This window comes from Delphinapterus leucas, chromosome 10 (genome assembly GCF_059928025.1).
Source record: "Delphinapterus leucas isolate spDelLeu-1000000601 "Yukka" chromosome 10, BTC_Dleu_Yukka2, whole genome shotgun sequence".
NCBI lineage: Eukaryota > Metazoa > Chordata > Mammalia > Artiodactyla > Monodontidae > Delphinapterus > Delphinapterus leucas.
The window spans coordinates 77,603,260-77,625,507 of record NC_143138.1 but is presented as its reverse complement, the minus strand read 5'-3'; the positions used below and the strand labels follow the sequence as shown (position 1 = coordinate 77,625,507).

Sequence of the window (22,248 nt, the reverse complement as noted above, 5' to 3'; positions counted from 1 at the left end):
ATCTTAATGTTCTCAACAGTCTAAATTAACTGTTAGAAAATGGGGTTTTGGACCAGTGACTTTTGCACCCTCGTTTCTTTGCCCCATTCGTGGTAGCAGAAATGGGGTTTCCTTGTCTAGAGTTATATCCTGGACAGTAAAAGCCATGGAGTAGAGAACTGACTTGTTAATTATTTTGAACAGTCATAAGTCCTGTTTCTTAGAACCCCCCTTTACTCTCTGCTGGCTTCCTAGTATTTTAATGATGGAAGACGAGTATAAATACTTTTACTGCTGCTTTTTGTTGATGGTTTAGCAGCCTGAGATGGTAGACAGTCTTAAAATTTGTATGCAACTGCTTGTAGGATCAGGCAAGTTAGACTGACGATGGGCAGACATAGCGTAATGGGACAGATGTAGACTCTGGTGAATTGGAGAGTACATGCATCACCTAAAAGGGGCAACAGCTACTCCTCTCCAACTTGTCGTGCCCATGTGAGAACAGGAGCCTGGTGTTGTAACACCACCAACATTTTTGAAAAAAGCTTGAAATCTGAATCTTAACGAAAAAGTTTTTTGTTTTTTTACATGTTGGCAACTAAGAAGACTTTTTAAAATTATGGCCTAAATGTATCTGTAGAGTGAATATGATCTACGGGTCAACAATTTGTGACCTCTTGTGTACTCTGTGATACAGCGTATTGAGTCCCCATGGGTGTAATGTGAGGAAGACTAGGGTTATGTAATTAGAGAGATTCATTCTTTTGTGGTGAGTTGGTCTTTCTTCTAGATACCACTGGAAAAGGTTAATACACTGTTTCTTAAATTCCCAGTTAGTTATGGAGAATGAACTATCAGTTCTTTATCTTTGTGGAAAGAAAAATTGGAGCCCTGATAATGAGAGTTGAATTCCTGATGTGGGGCCTCTAGCAGTTCAGAGATAAGGGTGGACCCAAGCTGCCAAGTTTGGGACTCCTGTTTGGAAATGGCAAAATTCCTCATAAGTAGGAGCAATCGTAGCAATCCTATATATGTATTTCATAGATCCTCCCAAAGTCTTGCCAAGAGATATCCTTCATCCTACACAGTAAAAATTAAGAGGGAGAACTTGCTACAAATCTAGTTGATACACTGGAGAAAATAATAATTCTACTTATAACTTAGCAGCAGACTCATAAAGCGAATAAAGTTTGACTCAACATGCAGTTACAGTGTTGTCACTGTTTACTCTTTAAAGCAGGAGGAACTCAGAAAAGACACTTCTGGTTTTCTGCCTATGTAAAATGGCTCCTAATAATCATTTTACTGCCATGAAAACGAAGACCAAGGGTCTGTGGGTATAAATGTGATCTATTAAGAGAAATGAGTAATCTGATTTTATTGGATGTAGATATTTTCATAGAAATGCTCAGCACTAATGAATGCATCAAAAACCATACTTTATTTTATGTATAGCAATTCAATTTACATATTAAATAACACTATAATAGAATGATTTGATATAGTTTTAAACAGAAGAAAAAAGGGAAAAATTTCAGGTTACAAAACCCCCCGAACAAATTAAAAAACCAAAAAACCAAAAAAACCACTTTTTCCAAATGGGTCAATGCAACGACTGTATTCAGTGACTAATTATGTCTAATTCCTATTGCACAAATGGTCAATGAAATTAAAAAAGAAAACCCAACTTTCACAATCACTTCCTCAAAGAAATAACACATGTTGGATTCTTTTGGAATGCAAAGATGGTTCTTGCTACTTCAATACACAGAAAGTTGAATTCACATTATCCACCACAAAGGAAAAAAAAAAACAAAAAAACTATGACAGAGTTGAAACTAGAAAAAAATTAGCTTTATATGAAAATATAAAATTCTATGATTATATACCATAGATACAAAGTTCTCAGAAGATGCTTATCCAAGCAACAAAATATTTACAGTTTTAATGATTTTAGCTATTTCAAAATGAAGTGAAAGAGACATGAATCAACATGAAAGCTGAATTTTTTTTTTTTAGAAACAATGGCTGCTTTCTAGTTTCAAATGTCCTAACAAAAAAGGAGTCACTACCCCAAATGTTGGAGAGTTGCGACATTTTATAAAATCGGCTGTCTCCTTTTCTGGAGATGTTTATTTCTTAAAACTCAAGATATTTTTCTTGAAATTAATTATCCTCTGTAGAAAATGCTTCCCTTTGCAAATATTTAACAAAAATACTAAAAACAGTTTAACAGCTAAGACAAAGTAGAGGCCAAATATCATTATTACAATTCCTTCCTATTTGTAGCATGCCTTCTTTCTAGAGATAAGTAAAGCCAATATTGTATGTTAAGTGGCAACTAAGGGCAAGCGCAAAGGGGTAAGTGAAATTACAGCTGTTGGAAAAAAAAAAAAAAAAAGCAGGCATTTTCCCTTCATATAAAAATTCACTGGCACCATTTGAACATAAACTTTAGGACATAGCAGTTGAAAATGCATTTTCCAGTATAACTGCTAAATTCTTAAGACAAACTACATTTTGATTATTATTTCTTAAATTATGATGAGTTTGGGTTTCTTTTAATTTTTTGCTTAGAATTAGTAGTATGTATCTTTGGTAAATTGGTATCTATATTTTATTTTTTAAATACAGTGTATATGCATTTAAGAAAAAATTCATACCAAGGCAGTTGTGCTGTGTCATTATAAAGTAATTAAGGTTATTTGCTGATTTCAGTATGTCACTCTGGGCTAAAAACTGCAACAGCCAGACCTTAAATGCCATAACCCTCTCTGACCTTGCTGGACTTTTCAACTCGAAATAGACTCTAAAAGCGCCAAGACATAAAAATTAGGAAAACCAATCCACCTAATTTTAATCATCTTGAATTTCAGAAGGAAACTTTTTTTTAAAATATGAAAGATGATATTGTGGCTTTTAGATGAAGGAACGAGTTCTCTTGATGGCAATAAGGTGTGTTTTTTCTGATGTCCAGCATGGCCACTTGTTCTGATCTTTGCAATTCAGTTTTGAATGATGTGTGCATTCTGCTTACCTAGAGCTAAATTCATACACTCCCAAAAGCTTACTTTTATAACATAGCACAGATTAATTTGCAATAGCTATTTCCTTTCCTCCTGAGTGCAAGTGGTAATAACCTTGCTATGTAGTTAAGCAATGTGCTTATGTCTCAAAGAGAACACCATCTTTGCCTCTGGAAAGATGCAAGCATATATTTGCCAATAACAGATGAAGAATAATAGTGAGGATACACTCCATGGTCAAAGTGAGGAACGGCTGAATATAACTATCCTCAGTGAAGTGTGTTTGGACCACTTTGGCAAGATGGGCAAATAGCATTTGCTCATAGTCAGTGTGTCGGGATTTGTAGACTTTGGTTCCAGACCGCTACAGACATACAATCGCTCACAGAGAACTTCTAAGCCATCCTTGTAATGCTTCTATTGTATTTACTAGCTCTCTCTCTTTTATCATGATTCTGATACCCCTGGAAGAGATGGTCACAGAATTGGAGGGTATGCATTCCATGAATTGAGCCCTCTGTATTAGCACAGAAGGGAATACTTGCCATGTGTCTTGTAACCAGTGTTTGCTTTTGTTAAGAAAAAATGACAGCAGGACCATGAACCCCAACTTGAATGTTACTTCTGAAAGTCAAGTCCACTGTACCATCTACTGAGAAGAATTGGCTCATATCAATACTCTATACAACTAGAGGAACCTACTTAATTGAGTAAAATGATCCAGCTCTTGCCATGATGTGAAACCTTTCCCTTACTGATTTCCCTCAGCCAGCCGGCAACTGTAGTGTTCCTGTGTTAACGCTTTTTTTCTTAAGTGTTAGGCAGAGCTTCCTTGTGTCACCTCTGATGGGAGCAGAGAGGCGGTAAAGGTGTCTGTGTCCTCTAGCACATGCAGCTTAGCAAACGTGGCTCACTTGTACATCTTTTCTCAACCTAGCCCACACAGTTCGTGAACAGTGGACTGTTCGGTGTGGCTGAATCTATGTGATGAAAAGACGAGATGAACCCTGGCAAGTTATGTAGTTCACGAAAACTCCGTTGACCTGGCCTATGTGTTAGAAATCCTGGGCTAGTCCTGTAGCCTCTCTCTCCTTAGTAGCTTTGCTCCTTCAGGTCCACTCTGACAAACTTCATAGAAACCCAACTCAAGATAAACAGAATCTCAAGGCTGATTATCATGAATGTTTTAATGCCTATCCAGATGGTTTGATAATAGCCAGTATGGACTTTTGGTTGAAGTTTATTGACATAAAAAATAACCAAAACCCTTTTCTTCTTAATAGGCCCAGTTCCGGTGATGGTTTCACTTCTGACAGAAGCCATCCCTCGAGAGCAAATGTGCAGTCGAAGAAACAGATCTCAGTAAGTAGCCTATTTTTCTAAATAACTGAAATTTCTTATTAATGCTCCTAATTTTCCCATGAGGTACAGCAGGGTGAATATGGCTCCAAGAAATTACTTCCTTGGGCTCTGTGTCACGATGAGCAGTCTCTTTTTATCTGTTCTTGAGGCTAAACTACACAAAAGCATACAAAGCTGTCTCCTATTTTTAAAAACTGTTTGAAAATGTCACTATCACCTTTCGCTCAAGATTCTAATTTTCCCTCTCCAAATCAGGTTTATCCATGTGTGGGAATCTAGATAGTCCCAAAGACTTTTGCTAATACAGTATTTTCAGTTTAATCCTAAGTAGAAGAATGCATGTAATTATGAGATTTATCATGAAACATTTGGCAAAAAAAGGAAAGAAAAGAATGTAAGAATGTTAGCTATATAGGTAGTTTTTATTAGATTGCTATAGGAGTAATAGGAATATTTTAGAGGACTAGTTTCAAAATTACACACCTGCAAAGATTTTCACTATTCCACCTGCCATGAGGTACGCTTTTATAAACCATGAAGCATTAATGGAGATTCACTAAAGGGATTCATAACTGGAGTTATATAAAATATTGCCATCTCTCTTTGGTAAAAGATGGCCCTGATTTTGGGGTGTAGCTATTTCAGAGAGTCAAAATGGAAACAACACACACCGTCCACATAGCTACTGTGAAAACTGTAATACAGAGATATCTTTTATTTTGACACAATTGGGCATTCTTTTTAAGCTATGAATATAACTTTGTAACTAATAAGTGATGTTCACATGAAACAACTCAAACCTTCTAATTTCTTAATGGCTATCTTCACCATCATAAATGAAACTGTTTCAAGGCCATGAGGTTTGATAGACCTTCAGAGTAGCTTCCCCACACCTGCTATTCTTTAAAAGAAAACAGTGCTCATCCACTCCATTAAACTGCAGAAGGCATACAGTATCGAACAGTGCCTTGAAAAAATAGAAGAGGAGAACTGAGGAAAAGTACAGCATTGCCTGCTAGTAGAATGCAACTGCTTTAGCAACAATAATAATAATGATTAAAAAAACCAAGATTCACTGTCATAACAAAGACCTTCACTGTACTGAATTAAAAAGTAGCATGTGTGCTGTCACGGAATGTCACATCAGGGTTTGCTTTAGTATTAGATTATAGGCAGTAACACTGATCAGATAGTGCAAACCAGGTAAAACCGCGTTTCACTGTGTGAAATGAACAGAGGTGCAAATGCTCAGTAGGATACCATTAAGACATAAAATGGCAAAAAATAAATATCAAAACTTTTTATCAGTGTAAAAAAGTAACCGGGTTATTGTATAACGTAGAGTCTGGCAGAAAAAGGCCTCAAAAAAGTTCTCAGTCTTCAGAAGTTTTACAAATTAAGCGCCCTTTCAGGATTCTGCTCACACTAGAGATTCCATGCTCTCGGCAGGGTCCGATTCATCTGCCATGAGAACAGCACCATTTTTGTCCACTGTCATGGGACCATTTCCATTTTCTTTAGTGCTGACCAAGCTGAGCATTGCTTTGTAGACAAACTGGTATTGTTCCTGGAAAACAAGAGGGAGACGGTTTTTTGAGCCAAAGAGCAGCTCAATCATTTATTTCATCTCAGGTGGAAATACTGACTAAAAATGTAAATGTGAAAAATATACTAGAGAAACAGGAATTATGTCTCTGCTAGTTCTCAGACACTTAAAAAATAATCTCTTGAATCCTTTATAATCAAGACCTACACCTTCTTCATGTCCTTTTGATCCCTGTTACCTTGGAATGAATTCTCGGTGTTGAAAGTCCACTAAGATAATAGGATATCCATATTTTATAATCAGAGGATACTATATTCTAGAAAGCAGAGTTTCTCAACCTCAGCCCTTTGGACATGTGGGCCAGCTACCTCTTTATTGTGGAGGGCTGTCTTAGGCGTTGCAGGATGTTTAGCAGCCTCCCTGGGCTCTACTCACTTAACCCCGTCTCCGGTTGTGACAACCAAAAAAGGTCTCCAGACATTGCCCAACATTCCCTGGGGGGCAAAGTCACCCCCAATCAGAACCACTGTTCTAAAGGGTGAGGCTGAGTTTCAAATGATGTACAAGTTTCACAAATGAGCAGAGTACTTACAATGTCTGTGAATACTCCAGGCCTCATCAGATTGATCATTTTTGCAACCTGGAACACATCCACAGCATTTTCATTCTCCAGTTGCTGGGACAGGGTGGTGAGGGCACACAGCATTCCTGCGGAAACTGCACCGTACCTTGGGGAGGCAAAAAAAAGCTATTTCAGATTCACTAAAGGACAGAATATATTGGAACAAAACTACCATCACCTATTTCCGTAGAAGCTAGGTAGACTGTATTGATATCTACTCTAGAACACAAAAATGAGTGAAATGCTGGACGAGGGCAGAGATTTAGAGGTTAGCATAAAGGTGACATTTGTTTCTGAATGTGACATCTCTCAAGACAGGCTTACCAGATGTTTAGCCTGATGTCTAGTATGAAGTTAGAAGTTCAAAATTAGACTTGGGAGGGCTGTAAGAAGATCTGATGTCGGGGACAAGCTGGGTGATATAGTAGGAAAAATAATACGAGAATTTTAACTAGAGGCTATGAGACAAGTAGAAAGTGGTGAAAGGCTCTGGAAAACATTTTTGTAACAATCCCGAAGGGCTAAATTGAACTTCCAGAATATGAATAAAAATGGAAATATGTGGCTCAAAATGCAGTCAGAGAATTTCCAAAATGAGTTTCATATTTAGTAATTAGTTTTGGCACTGAAGGGGAAGTTTCCAAGTATGAGCACCTTCTATAAAATTCTTGGAAAAATATGGTTCTCTTTGCTTCACACACAGGCCCAAAAAAGGCTTAGAAGGGTAGCAAACTTTTTCATCAGGCCAGGTTGGCATCTTCAGTTTTTACAGGAACCTGTGTGGCACATAGTTTCCATATTAATGATGAGAAAACAGATGGATTAAATGAATTGTTCAAGGAGGTGTTGCTGGTTGGTGGCAGAAATGAGACTAGAATTTAGATGCCCTGTGTCCACTGTTCTGTTAATAACTATTAAATATTGTTTCTAAATTTATTCTTACACGAAATTAAAACAGTACACATGTTTTTACTTCTGTAATGCAAATAAAGCCAACATCTCCCTAACTACCACCCCAACTTCAGAGGTAATCTGTCTAAGGGAAGAACTGTCACGCATTTAGGTACAGCCTTCCTAGATTTAAGGGTATCAGCACATGTCGATCCGGCTCATTATTTCATCTGCTGCATGCATACCGGATGTCCTCACTTCCCCATGGGTGGACATTCAGCTTGTTTGTGCCTTGTGCACAGAGCAGAGTAGTACAGGGTAGCACCTTACCGTGAGGAGAAGAGCTAGGTCACAGGTCTGCCCATTTAGTTTTAAAGACACTGCGGTATTTCTCTCCCACGTGTCGTTACCTGTCCATACTCCTCCCAGCCAGAGAATACTAGTTTCTCCTCATCATTTTAAAGTTTGGCTTTTGCCAGTCTGATGTGTGAAAACTTGAATCTTACTGTTGGTTTAATTTGCATTTCCTTGGTTGCCAGGGGAGTTGAATATCTTTCTATGTTTACTGACCCATCTGTATTTCCTCTTCTGAAACTGCCTATTAATATACTTTGGCCATTTTTCTATTGGGTATGTCTCTTTTATATCATCTGCAGTACGTGTTGCAAGTAGTTTTTTCAGTCTCTACTTTCTCTTAGCATTGTTTGTGGTTGTTTCTGTTAATGCTGAAATGTAGTTTAGATATAATCAAATTTATCAATCTTTAGCTTTTTTGGGATCTTGTTAATAATGCTTTCTTTACCCCAGTATTTCAAAAATATTCTCCTATATTTTTCTTTTTTTTTTTTTTTTAATATGTAATTGTCTAATTCATTGGAATCTTATTCTTGTTTTGAGGTAAGGCAGGGGTCTGAATTTAGTTATTTTTCCAATGGATAACCACTTGTGCCAGCATTTTTTTAACATATATTTATTCGCTTTATTAATACTCATTTTAAAATGTGCTGATTTGGTTTATTTAACAAATAATGTGAACGAAGTTTCAGAAGGAATAATATCACAAAATTCCATGGTTAGACAATGCCACCCACAACTATACTGCAAATTTTGCTTTGTTTTCCAACCTAACATTTACAAAAATGGTCATCTTTAGGGATACAAACCACACTTAGCTTTCACCATGAATGTGACCTATAAAATCAGTTATCAGAGACCACATCCAGAAACCACAACATTGTCTACTTCCAGCTCATTCACAGGATCACTCCCCATGTACAAGCTCTCCTACCACATGGGAATCCAGTATTCCATTCCCCACTTTCCATCCATCAGCCCCTAACATTCCTCATTCCTACTGCCTAGCCTAATTTCATCCCCATTTACTTATTTAAACCTATATTTATTAAGACAAATGATTCCTAAGTCTGTCTGACCTCTTACTGTATCTCCTGAACAAGACACCAATCCCAGTGACTCAAAATTGTTCCCTATTCAGTGGGTGCTTCAGATGAAGCACATGATTAGAATATCGATCCTCATCTAAATACAGAATCACAAGACGCAGTAACCTCCTAATGTATCTGGCAATCCAACTATACCTAGATAACTAGTCTTCTATGCTCCATAAACATGTTCAGCCTTTTCTGAATCTTTTCCATCTCACACATACTCTTTCTTTCACTTTCCACGTATGGGCTTGACGCCTGCTACATTGACAGATTACCTGAGTGTACGGTTTTGGGCTGCACGCTACAGGCCTGCAGGCCCTGTACTTGCCCAGCCTCAAGATCAAAGAAAGAGCCCGAGTCAGCAACAGAGACACCGATGGTTTAATGGATGGGGGGAGCTTACATGTCTGAAGCAAGGTCCTGGAGCGACACCCCACTGTATGCAGCAGACTGCAGTGGGCAGGACATGCAGGACATGGCAGCAGTCTTTGCTCCCTCTGTGCCAGCATTTTTTATTGAAATGTCTCATGTTTCCTCATTGATTTGAGCTGCCTTTTTAATTGTCTAAATTCTCACATATGCAGGCCTATTTCTGAACTCTCTATTTTGGCCCTTTAATCTGCTTGTCTGTTTTTTTATACTGTATTTCCCCACATTCGTTTAAATTCCCATAGGTTTTTAGTAAGTCTTGATACCTGATAAAGCAAGTTTGCATAATAGTCTTGACTGCCTCTATATTTATTGTTTCACTTTTAGTGCTTCAAACATACATATTTTCATTTTTCAGTTGTACACTCGTTTCCATATACCTCTACGCTTCTACCGCATCCCATCCTGTTTCATGTTGATTGATACTGGGCTGTCAAGGAACACAAAAAGTTTTGTTGGGATTTTGGTTAGGCTGCACAGAATATATAGATAAAGCTGAGGAAATTAACATCTCTTTGAGCTTTTCTGTTCATGAACACGATGTCTTTTCTCCATTTATTCAGGTCTTTTATAGTTTTCAATTAGATTTTACAGTTTTCTACGTAGACTTTTGCCAATTTCATTTTAGGGTAAATCCTAGGTAGTTTCTGTTACTCCGAAGAATGGCCTCTTTTTGCGACAGTACTGTTTGGTTTCAGTTGATATATAGGAAAGTTACTGATTTTCACGTGGTGAACTTGTATCCAGCCATGCAGAACTCTTTTTAAGTTCTAATAATCTGTGCATTCTCTAGGAAGTTGGATACATCTTTATCTGCTAGCAATGCCACTTGTCCCTTTCTTTTATACTTCTTACATCTTTTGCTTTTACTGTATTGGCTAGGATACAATAGTTTTGTATTCTAACATTGTGAAGAGGTGTCATATTGTGTTCTTTAATGGTAAAGCTTCTAATTTTTTAATATTAAATAAAAATATTTGCTATAGGCTTCTGAGAAGTAACATTTATCAAGTTAAAGAGAATGCTTTTGACTTTTCGTTTGCTAAGAGTGTTTTCTTTTGGGGAAGGGGATTATGAATGGCTGTTATTTTATTGTATGTTTCTGAATATCTATTGATTTAAAAAAATTCCTTTAATAATGTTCTGAATTCACTGAGAGCAATTTTTGGTACCATTTAAGCAGCTCTATATTCCTAGGATAAATCTTTTTCATGATGTATATAATTCTTTTACTATAACACACTGGGTTTTTGACAGTACTTTTTTTAGACCTTTGTACCCATATTCAAGTAAGTAACATTGGCTTATACTGTTCCATTCTGATGCTAGCCTTGTTTGTCTTCTTAATCAAGGTTACATTAAATGTTCTCTCTGTGTGCTGTTGTTCAAATGTAGACTGGTCAAAACTTAGTGGGCCTTAACGGGTTGAAAACTCTTATGTGCCAGGCTCTCTTATAAGTACTTTACATGTGTTAACTTAATTGTCAGAATAACCCAGTACTACAGGTACTATTAGTATCCCCATTTTGAGGTTGAAGAAACAAGGCACATCCAGGGGAAGTAACTGGCCATGGTCTCATAGTTTGGGAGACTAGAGCTTATATTTGAGCTGATACATGTCAATGGCTCAGAACAGAGACTGACTGGTACATTGTGTTCACTAAATAGCATTTACTATGATTAGGTAGGCTTAAAAATTTATTGGTATAGAGTTATAAATAGTGTTAAATGTTTATTTCATTTCCTTTAATATACTTCTTGTTTTTAACCTTTTATTAAAGAAAATATCAAATGTATACAAGGCATAGTAACCCTTACTGCACCATCACTAAACTGAAACAATCATCAGCTCATAGCTGGTGTTGTTTCATGTCAATTTCCTCCCCATGTATTTTGAAGCAAACCCCCGGGATTTTATTCATTAATAATTTAGCATAAAACTCTAAAAGATAAGGTTTTATCACACCTATGTAAATTAACAATTTTTAAAACATTTGAGAGCTACAGATAAATGGTAGATATTTTTTTCTTCCCAATGATAAATTATACCTTCTTTTTTTCACCAATTTCCAAAGTTGTGTCTTTTGTTAGTAAAATTTAAGCAATGAAGTCTATCTCCTCCTTGCCCCCATTTCATTACTGTTTGCTTTTCTTTTAATTCCTTGTACTTTTTGTGGATTCATTTGGTTCTTTTTCTGGCTTCTCAAGTTGAAAGCTTATTTAAAAATTTTCCTCCAATAAATGAGGCTTAGGCTATACATTGTTTTCTCTGAGTATATATCCTATCAGGTTTTGAAATGCAGTGCCTTCATTATCATTTAGTTTTAGGAGTCTGTAATTTCTGTTTTCATTACCTCTTTAAACCATCAATTACCTCTAATTCTAGCCATAAGGACTTCAGTGTCTGGGTATAAGAATTTGGGGTCTCATTTCATTGTTGGTTTCTAATTTAATGCATTATAATTAATGAACGTGGCCTTGTATGATATCAGTTTTTTGGAATATGTGAAAGTTCCATTTATGATCAGTAATTATAAATAAACTATTTGTGTTTGAAGAGACTATATGGTCTCTCCGTAAGTCTCTCTTGGGTACATACTTTTAATATGTATTTATTTATGTATTTAATTTTAGAAATGTTTATTTCTAAATTCTGTTTATTTTATTGAAGTTTAGTTGATTTACAGTGTTGTGCCAGTCTCTGTGGTACAGCAAAGTGACTCAGTTACACACATGTATAAATACATTAAAAAATATATATTCTTTTCCATTATGACTTATCCCAGGAGACTGGATATAGTTCCCTCTGCTATACAGTAGGAACTTGTTGTGTATCCATTCTGTATATAATTGTTTGCATGTACCAACCCCAAACTCCCAGTCCATCCCTCTCCTTCCCCCTCTTCCCCTTGGCAACCACAAGTCCGATCTCTGTGTCTGTGAGTCTGTTTCTGTTTTGTAGATAGGTGCATTTGTGCCATATCTTAGATTCCACATAAGTGATTATCATATGGTATTTGTCTTTCTCTGTCTGACTGACTTAGTATGATAATCTCTAGGTCTATCCATGTTACTGCAAATGGCATTATTTCATTCTTTCTTATAGCTGAGTAATATTCCATTGTATATATGTACCACATCTTCTTTACCCCATTCATCTGTCCATGGGGCACATACTTTTTATATGTCACTATTAGATCAGCCTTGTTAATTATGGTATTCAGATCTTCTCTCTGAATGTTATTGTTCATTGTATCCTGATAAAATTCATTTTAAGAACTCATCCCTTTGTTCAGTTCTTAAGAGAATCTCAGCCATTATTTTTTTTTCAGCTATTAATTTCTTCCTCTTTCATCTTTTTTCTCTCTCCATGGATCACACCCTTAGACCGATGTTAGAACGTCTGTATCTGGCTTCCATATCTGAGTCTGATTGCGGTTTTGTCCATTGTACTACTAGCCCATCTCTCATCTTTTCCATTTCTTAGCCTCTAATTTGTTCCTGTTTCTTAATACATGTTTTTAATTCATCTCATATGGTCTTCCTTTAGATCTCTGAGCATATTATTTCTAAATCCAATTATGATTGCTCTATTACCTCTGATTCACTGTATTTTTTTGTTCTTGTTCATCATGTTGTCTGTCTTCAGATTCTAAACTGAACGGGGTTTACCTTCTCATTTTAGCAGAGCTAGGAATTCCCCACCCCGCCCCCAATCATTTGTATGCATTTTTTTTCAATAGGGGAAGAATTTAACCCTTTAATCTTTGCTAAATTTGCTCTAGTGAAACTGTTAGGATTTTTTTTCCCCCCTTCAAGCTAACCATAGCCATTCAGATAGGAAAGTCAGGTATTATGTATTTTACTATGCACTGTGCACTCCCTGTGGGATTACTCTGGCCTTTGCTTGGGTTGTCTTTCCTGTATTTAGCCATTCTTAAATAAGTACCTAAATAAAAGGAAGTACCTACAAAATAAGACTTTAAACAGGACTAGAAACTAGGTCAAATCAATCAAATGCATAGATACTTTAAAGTATCAGTCTTTAAAGACTGAAAAAATAAAGGCTATTCTTCAGAAGTTTAGGAATTAAGTAGGATTAAAGGAGGTTTGTCAAGTTTCATGCATTTGCACTTCAAAGTACAGGGACTTGGTGAAAAAGTGATACAGGTAATTTATAACTTAGCTAAAACAAGAATACTGTATAAATTCACTGGTTTTGGTAGTTTGTTTGCCACTTTCTCAAAGGGCCCCATTGAGAGCAATACTTCTTTAACTAGCGCTATGCTGTTAAAATGTATTTTCATCTTCCCCTGTCTGTGCCTCAAAGAAATGAAAGTGCTTTAAGTTCCCGACATTCAGTAATGTTTTCAGGTGGCTCTGTCTATATTCATTTTAAGACACGTTGGGGTTCCTCAGTGTGTATAATACTTACGGCCATTTAATTACACTTTTTACTACTTCATATAATTACAGTTATTGTTGTTTTGCTCTTACGATGTTGTTTTAAAAATCATAACTAACCCTGTCACTATGAAGGAAGTGAAGCTTCCCTTCAAAATCATTACGGCAGGAAGGAAAAGAGAGCTAAAGCTTCAGTATCCATTAATCCTGGGGAATAATGGCAGCACAAAACCACAGAACTTTAAGAAATTAAAACTTTGGAAGTGAATGCGAAAGTACAGAAAACAAAACACAGTCCGAAGACACAAGGGACGGGGGTGCTTACTGTGAAAACCAGTGGGAGGCAGTGTTAACCAGTGGGATTAGACAGATCTGGATTTAACTATAGCCAGTGCCAGCTTCCTGGCTTGCCCCCTGTGCTGCTGTGTTGGGCCTTGTGCTTTGATGGGTCCCCTACTTAGGAGGGTCCTGCGTAAACTAAACTTCTTAGTTTAACGCTCTGGTGTTGCCATCTGGAAAAAAACATTTTTAATTTTTATTTTATATTGGAGTATAGTTAATTTACAGTGTTGTGTTAGTTTCAGGGGGTACCGTCAAGTGATTCAGTTATACATATACATGTATATGTTCTTTTCCAAATTCTTTTCCCATTTAGGTTCTTACGGAATATTAGGTATAGTTCCCTGTGCTATACAGTAAGTCCTTGTTGGTTATCTATTTTATATATTGTAATGTGTATATTTTAATTCCAATTTATCCCTCCCCCCCACCTTTACCCTTAGGTAACTATAAGTTTGTTTTCAAAGTCTGAGTCTGTTTCTGTTTTGTAAATGAGTTAACTTGTATCTTTTTTTAGATTCTGCATAGAAGCGATATCATATGATATTTGTCTTTCTCTCTCTGACTTAGTTCACTTAGTATGGTCATCTCCAGGTCCATCCACGTTGCTGCAAATGGCATTATTTCCTTCTTTTTAGTGGATGAGTATATTCCATTGTATATATGTACCAGATCTTCTTGATCCATTCATCTGTTGACGTTTAGGTTGCTTCCATGTCGTGGCTATTGTAAACAGCGCTGCAGTGCACGCTGGGGTGCATGTTTCCATTTGAACCATGGTTTTCTCTGGATATATGCCCAGGAGTGGGATTGCTGGATCATGTGGTAGCTCTATTTTTAGTTTCTTAAGGAACCTCCATACTGTTCTTCATAATGGTTGCACCAATTTACATTCCCACCAACAGTGTAGAGGGTTCCCTTTTCTCCACACGCTCTCCAGCACTTATCGTCTGTAGACTTTCTGATGGCCATTCTGACCGGTGTGAGGTGATACCTCATTGTAGTTTTGATTTGCATTTCTCTAATGATTAGTGATGTTGAGCATCCTTTCATGTGTTTGTTGGCAACCTGTATGTCTTCTTTGGAGAAATGTCTATTTGGGTCTTCTGCCCATTTTTGGATTGGGTTGTTTGCTTTTTTGATATTGAGCTGCATGAGCTGCTTGTATATCTTGGAGATTAATCCACTGTCAGTTGCTTAATTTGCAAATATTTTCTCCCATTCTGAGGGTAGTCTTTTTGTTTTGCTTATGGTTTCCTTTGCCGTGCAAAAGCTTTTAAGTTTCATTAGGTCTCATGTGTTTTTGTTTTCATTTCCATCACTCTAGGAGGTGGATTAAAAAAGATCTTGCTGTGATTTATGTCAGAGAGTGTTTTGCCTATGTTTTCCTTTAAGAGATTTATAGTATCCGGCCTTACATTTAGGTCTTTAATCCATTTGGAGTTTATTTTTGTGTATGGTGTTATGGAGTGTTCTAATTTCATTCTTTTACATGTAGCTGTCCAGTTTTCCCAGCACCACTTACTGAAGAGATTGTTTTTCCTCCATTGTATACCCTTGCCACCTCTGTCATAGATTAGTTGGCCATAGGTGCGTGGGTTTATCTCTGGGCTTTCTATCCTGTTCCATTGATCGATATTTCTGTTTCAGTGCCAGTACCGTATTGTCTTGATTACTGTTGCATTGTAGTATAGTCTGAAGTCAGGGACCCTGCTTCCTCCAGCTCCGTTTTTCTTTCTTAAGATTGCTTTGGCTATTTGGGGTCTCCTGTGTCTCCATACAAGTTTTAAGATTACTTGTTCTAGTTTTGTGAAAAATGCCATTGGTAATTTGATAGGGATTGCACTTATCTGTACATTGCCTTGGGTCGTATAGTCATTTTGACAATACTGATTCTTCCAGTCCAAGAACGTGGTATAGCTCTCCATCTCTTTGTGTCATCTTTGATTTCTTTCATCAGTGTCTTACAGTTTTCTGTACAGGTCTTTTACCTCCTTAGGTAGGTTTATTCCTAGGTATTTTATTCTTTTTGATGTGCTGGTAAATGGGATTGTTTCTTTAATTGGAAAATCTTTGTTAATAATTTTTGAGCAAGGGTTCCTACATTTTCATTTTGCTTTGGACCCCAGATACATTATGTAGCTGGGACTGGCTCTGACACTTAGTAACTGGATATGTGTGTACACAGGGCCTAATACCTACACACGCAGCCCCCATTTCCTCATGCATGAAGCGGGGATCCTAAAGTTACCCCCCTAGTGGGGTGATTTAGAGGATTAAATGAAGGACTCAATTAGTTGTGATTTGAAGGTGTCTTTGCAGCAGTTGGTACAGAACGCAGTCCATATATTTCAGCCTTTCCTCTGGACTGTCTCAGGACAAAATTAAAATGAACATTTATTGAAGACCCCCCAAAGAGCTTTTGCTTATTTGGGCTTTATCTGTCAATAATTACTGTATCAGATGTTAGAACTGAGAAAGTGTTAAAACACAAAACCGTGCAAGCACGCATTCCATTAGCTGTCAGAGTGGGGATGTCCTCCTGGGTCACGCAGCTCTGGAAAACTCCACTGTACACTCAAGACAGAATACAAGTGAACAAGGCAACCTGTATCTTTGTATTATGAAAACAGTTGTGTCCTCTTGGATCTCTTGGAAGGGCCTTGGAGACCTCCTTCCCAACCAGGGACCCTGAGATCCCACTCTGAAAACTGTTAAATGAAATTAGCCCATGATGGCCTCCAACGGGGTGATAGATATAGGTCCACAGTGAATTCACATTAAGTATTTGCACAGGAAACTAGGCTTCATTCTGCAAGTGAAGGTCTAATCTACTAGTGTCTCACAAAACTGTGTAAGAACCACGCTGTGTTTTGAACTCAGCTGTAGGCTCAGTGTTTAAAATTTGACAGTAGTGATACAGATCAGCCTCTGGATAGAATTGTCCTGAGCAGACAAATACAGGATGCCGTGAATAAAGCAGTTTGCCTTTAAGCTGTGCCTGTGCTCAAACACAATCAGTTTACTTTCTGTTGAGGAAGTTTACGTTTAGATCATTGTACCCAGAAACTTCATCGACCTGGCACACAGCTGTGAAGACCAGATCGACATCACAGTTTGTGCACTAAAAGTTCAACTCAACTCTTTGACTTTCAGTGGGAGCACTCAGGCCATCTTTCCGAGCCTGCCCACTGCTATCTTTGACAGAACTTAAACTTTCTGTCGATAAATTGCTTTTATAGTTCACAGATGAATGTAAGCAGGAAAAATACCAATAACCAAAACAAAAAGCAAGGCTGTCTGAGGCAAGTTCATATACAGGCACATATCCTGAATAATGGGTGAGTCATCCTAACTTGAAAGCACGGTACCAATTCATACCAATCTTTATCCACCACCCACTGTGTGTCACTCTATGGAGAATGGGTTGAATAAGTTAGCACTGCTGGTCACAGCAATGTGGGGGTGACAGTCATGTAAGCAAGTAGTTACAATATGATGTGATAAACAGGAACGGCATTGGTAAAGACGTGATGTTTATGGATGATCCCCTCTGGTTTGAGTTAGAAAGAGTTCGAAGAGAGTGACTTTTGAAGTGTGTGTTGAATAAAAGGGCACTTAGACAGAATAGTATTTGCAGGGCTAAGGTGGGCTGCAGGAAGTAAATCAGTGGAGGACTGGGATGATAGCTGAAGAAGTAAAGCTTCAACCAGCTTGTAAAAGAATTTGGGAAGTGTTCTGAGAAGGCATCAACAAGACTTGGTGGCCAATGATAATTGGAGGTGAGGGGGCACAGAAAAGGACTCTGCTATGTTTCTGGTTTGTACAGCTAAGTGGATGGGAGCAGGCTGGGAAGGCAAGTTTGCGTTTATACATGCTAGATTTGAGGTGTGTGTTTGTAGGCCATCAGGAAGGAATATTTAGAGGTTCAAAAAGTAGGTAAGAAAGATGGAAACTGAAAGGTAACTGGCATTCAGTGTTGTACTAGAGCTAACGACTATTAAAAAACTTCAGATGTGCTTGAGTAATGTAGAAAAATAATTTTAATGGAATCACTTCTTTCTTAAAGATGGTGGATAAATGAACAAATGCATATCTTTAGGTGGCTTTTAATCCAGCTCCCCTATATGATATGTGAAGAGCCGCTAGTGTAGGATGAATCTGCTCTTTTCTCGCTTAGGCCTAAGAACAAGCTACATTTGATTAATTCCAGAGGTGACACAGTCAGCATGTAGCATAAAATAAAAATCACTCAATGAGACAATATACCCCAAAGCTGAATATAGATAAATGAAACAAACAGTTCTGTTTAAATTGTTTAACTAGTTGTTGTTGGTTTTTGTTTTTTGTTTTTTCTCCTTTCCGTCTTCTCTTACCATGAAATATAACATTAGCTGCATTACTGACTTCAGGACAGATCCCTGGAGTACTATCAGAACAGCAAAAATCCGCCACGGAGCTGGGCAGCAACATTAGAATTTGGTCTGAATTGATAAAAGCTAGTAAAATCCAGAAGGTATATGAAAAGCTGACCCAGATTAGTGAGGGAAAAAAACTCTAGAAGCTGCTATAACTGCATATCCTAAAGTTCCGTAGACTCGTGGTACCTACCCAGTTATTCTGAGGTTGACTGTGTTATTTAAGCACTACTGCTGGTTGTCACATTTCCAGGGATCTTACTTACTCAGGCTACTTAACTAATCCTAATTCTTCTAATTAAGAGGTCAACATTTTGAAATAGTCACTATTTAAAAAAGACCATCAAACTCTTTGGAAGGAGCCAAACATATGGCTTGCTTCAAATAGGAGAGTACCATGGATTTGAGGTGAAGGTGCTGACCTCAGCCGAAAGTCCTTGTTCACTTCCTGTGACAGCATTAGTTCAAAGATAAGACTTAATGAGATTTTACTTCGAAATTTACTACTCTCTATTCTAGCAGAGTAGATGGTTAACTTAATGAACATAATGGATGATGCCCTGACACGTTGCTGACCAAGGGAGATAACTAACTACCTTAGAACTAGAGACGAGGACGTCTAATTGGTGCCATTGGCTAAAAAGGTCTGTGAGATTCACAGCAATCTGCAGCTGATTTGCAGGTCGAGTCCATCTATGAAGTTTGACTCCAGGTATTCGTATACCATAAGGTATATCTATGACCCCCTTCCTTCTCATTAAAGGGAAAGTGGGCTGGGTTTGGACTCTGTTCGGACACTTAGAAGCTCAGAGCCAGGAACAAGTTATTTGTTCTCTTTGCAATTCATATGCTTTACCTTTACTTTAAACTCCCAGAGACAGTACTGTAAACTTCAAAACACATTGTAAACTATAAATATTATCATTAATAATAGTACCTTTTTCATTACATTTCATGTCTACACTAGTAAGTGTTTGCTGGAAATCAGTGTAAGGATTTAAAAACAACTAATTAATATAAAGTATTACATATAAACTAATAGAAATGTAGACATGTTGTAAGTTATTGTTTAATTTGCATTTTTGAAACAGAAAACCTCAGAAAGCATGCAGATGTATTTTGGTAGGCTGAGATACAGTACTTTCACCTTTCTAGAACCTACACTCGGAGAGCCTGAAGCCTTTGATGAATTAAAACCCAAAGAGAACCACCACACCTTGCACATGGACACATGAGAAATAAGCTGGAATTGTCACAAGCTGAGAGAGAGGGAGTACGTTTTTAAAATCTGTCTTTCCTTCCCCCTACTACCACAGTGCAACAAGACGATTAAAAAACAGGTACATACTCATCATGAACAATGGTGGGGCCATCCCTTGTTAAGGCCTCTTCCTTGATGACGTTGATAAGTTCAAAAGTACTGCTTATGGGGGCATCCGGGTTAGGCCATTTGGGACACTGGAAGTGCCGAACTTCTAGGACATAGTCATCCTACAACCAATACAACACGAGTCACGGCCCATCCTTCATTTCATCCTATCTATAATCTAATGACTCGTACTTGCTCCTGAGGAAGTGTATACTATATAGATGATTGAAGAATGCCCGATTAACCAAACTGCTGTAAGGAGAAAAATACTAGAGAGGTCTGCTTGACATGAACAAATGAGGTTATGACAGTGAAATAGAATCCTGTTCAGGGAAAAGTTGTAAGGGACAACAAATTATAAGAGGCTTTATATCCTACTCTTATCTTACCTATAAAAATAAAGAAAAAAAAAAACCCAGGAAGGGGTGAGGACATCTTTATTTAAATTACTAATGTAAGACAGCTCCCCTCTTACCAACCCCACAGGAAGGTAGTTAATTATGCATCAAAATGTTGTTTACTAAAAAAAAAAAAAAGTCTTAATATTATCATCTCTGCAACATATTGCAAGGCTCACATTTCTGACGGCAAAGAAAATACTGAGCTCTAGTATACTGTTTTTATAATTAGGTCAACAGGCCTATTTGTATGCATGCTCAATCAGAGGAACTGCTACATGTCATCTTTCCAGCTGGAAAAAGCAAATCTTTGAAGGAAGCAAAAAAGGAAGTGAACATACTTAAGTCATACTCAAATGCCTGCCTGGGCCCGTCTTAAGGGTGGTAAATTACTCCATTATTACGTGGAAGGGTGATCCAGGGCCCAGCTGTGGCTGTTACTGAGGAACTGAGGTTGAAGTTACCTGGGTAGCTTCAAGGATAAAGTCATGGATGATAATTTGTTCTTCGTTAGAGAGGCACAGTCTGTCTTTGCTGATAAGGGTGACGGTAAAGGCCTCACAGTTCATGGATTCTTCTCGACTTGGCCAGTATACAAACTCATCTTCAGCCTATGGGGACCAAAAAAAAAAGGAGGACAAAAATTCCTCTGCAGTGCTGTCAACCATTTATTTTCGAATTTTCTTACCAAACGATTTCTTTCTTTGCCATTTGCCATACCTCTCAAATCAGTTTTTAAATTGGGTTCATAGAATTATTAGCCCAATTAGATTAGCCCTATCTAATCAGGCTGAGTTCAGTGGTGGTTGTATTGTATTGTAAAATACGCTTCATAACTATTTCCTAGCACCTCTCACCTATGTCATACCTGACAACCAAAAAACCTCCCTCTGTAGGGGATGTATTATCCCTAGCTGAGAAATGCTCTGTTATATAATTGGCAGAGTAAAAAAGGAGACAGGATCTAGGTCAAGTAATTTTAACTTGTTATTTCACAATGGCTTATGCGACTAAGATGTGCTAATTGTTGTTCTATGGATTATGTTATTAACAGTTCTACAGTTGACCAGCATTTTGCAAAGGACTTCCGTAAACATTATCTTGCTTGGTTTTCATAATATGCTAGTGAGGTATTTTTATCTTCTGGCTTTGTAGATGAAAACACCAAGGCTCAGACAGGCCCATAAATAGGCATACTGGCTCTAAGTACAAGGTGCTTTGTAAAAGGAAAGTTAGTCTGTCAATGTTCGATTTCAAGTCTTTCAGCCTCGAATCAGGTAAGCTTTAAACGTTCATCTACTTTTAAGATGAAAAATAAAGATTCAGTAACAGAAACTACTATACATAAAATAGATAAGCACTAACAATTTACTGAATAGCACAGGGAACTATCTTCAATGTCTTGCAACAACCTATGATGGAAGATAATCAAACTGGATGACTTAGCTGTACACCTGAAACGAATACAGTATTCAGGCTTGATACTTGAATTCTATCCCTGAAAACTATGGAGGCCTAAGAAAAAGAGAACCGTTGCCTAGGTCGGAGACTCTGTGAGAAACACAATGATTATGACGAGCCCCGCCCCCTCCTTTTTCTAATCAGTTCAAATGGCAAATTACAGTTTGCCTGTAATATATACATTTCTATGGGCATTTTCCTGAAAAGGCTTAGACAGTACTAGTGAAGTCAGAAATAATTCTGAATAATGTTGAAAACAAAGAAGGTTTTGTTTAATCTTACCTTGTTGCATTAGAAATGAGCCAACGGTCCAATAAGACTTATCACCCTTTCAAGTTTCAATATAGCTTATTGCCAAGTACATTTTTATTTTTAAAGCTCAGCATAAGGGGAAACAGATTAGCAACGGGGTTTAGTCTATACAAAAGAAGTCTGTAACTGTCTTGGGTTTTAATGCGTTTTGCCCAAGGAAGTGGAATTAGGGCCCTCTGAACAGATATTAAAGCCATAATGACGAACAAGGCTTCTAAATTTAACCAAATACATAGATTAAGTA

The 22,248-nt window shown here is 37.4% G+C and overlaps 1 protein-coding gene across 2 annotated transcripts in view; it reads right to left on the bottom strand.

The window, feature by feature from the left end:
* Positions 1 to 220: 220 nt before the first annotated feature.
* PTPRG (protein tyrosine phosphatase receptor type G) overlaps positions 221 to 22,248 on the bottom strand; it is a 731,350-nt gene continuing 709,322 nt past the window's right edge. For both annotated transcript variants that reach the window (XM_022572681.2, XM_022572679.2), the window contains 4 exons: positions 20,696 to 20,842; positions 19,813 to 19,955; positions 6,506 to 6,641; positions 221 to 5,934 (listed from right to left, as the gene is read on the bottom strand). In XM_022572681.2, the coding sequence (XP_022428389.1) occupies positions 5,788 to 5,934; positions 6,506 to 6,641; positions 19,813 to 19,955; positions 20,696 to 20,842 (573 nt within the window). In that variant the 3' untranslated portion in view covers positions 221 to 5,787. The remainder of the gene's footprint in view (positions 5,935 to 6,505; positions 6,642 to 19,812; positions 19,956 to 20,695; positions 20,843 to 22,248) is intronic.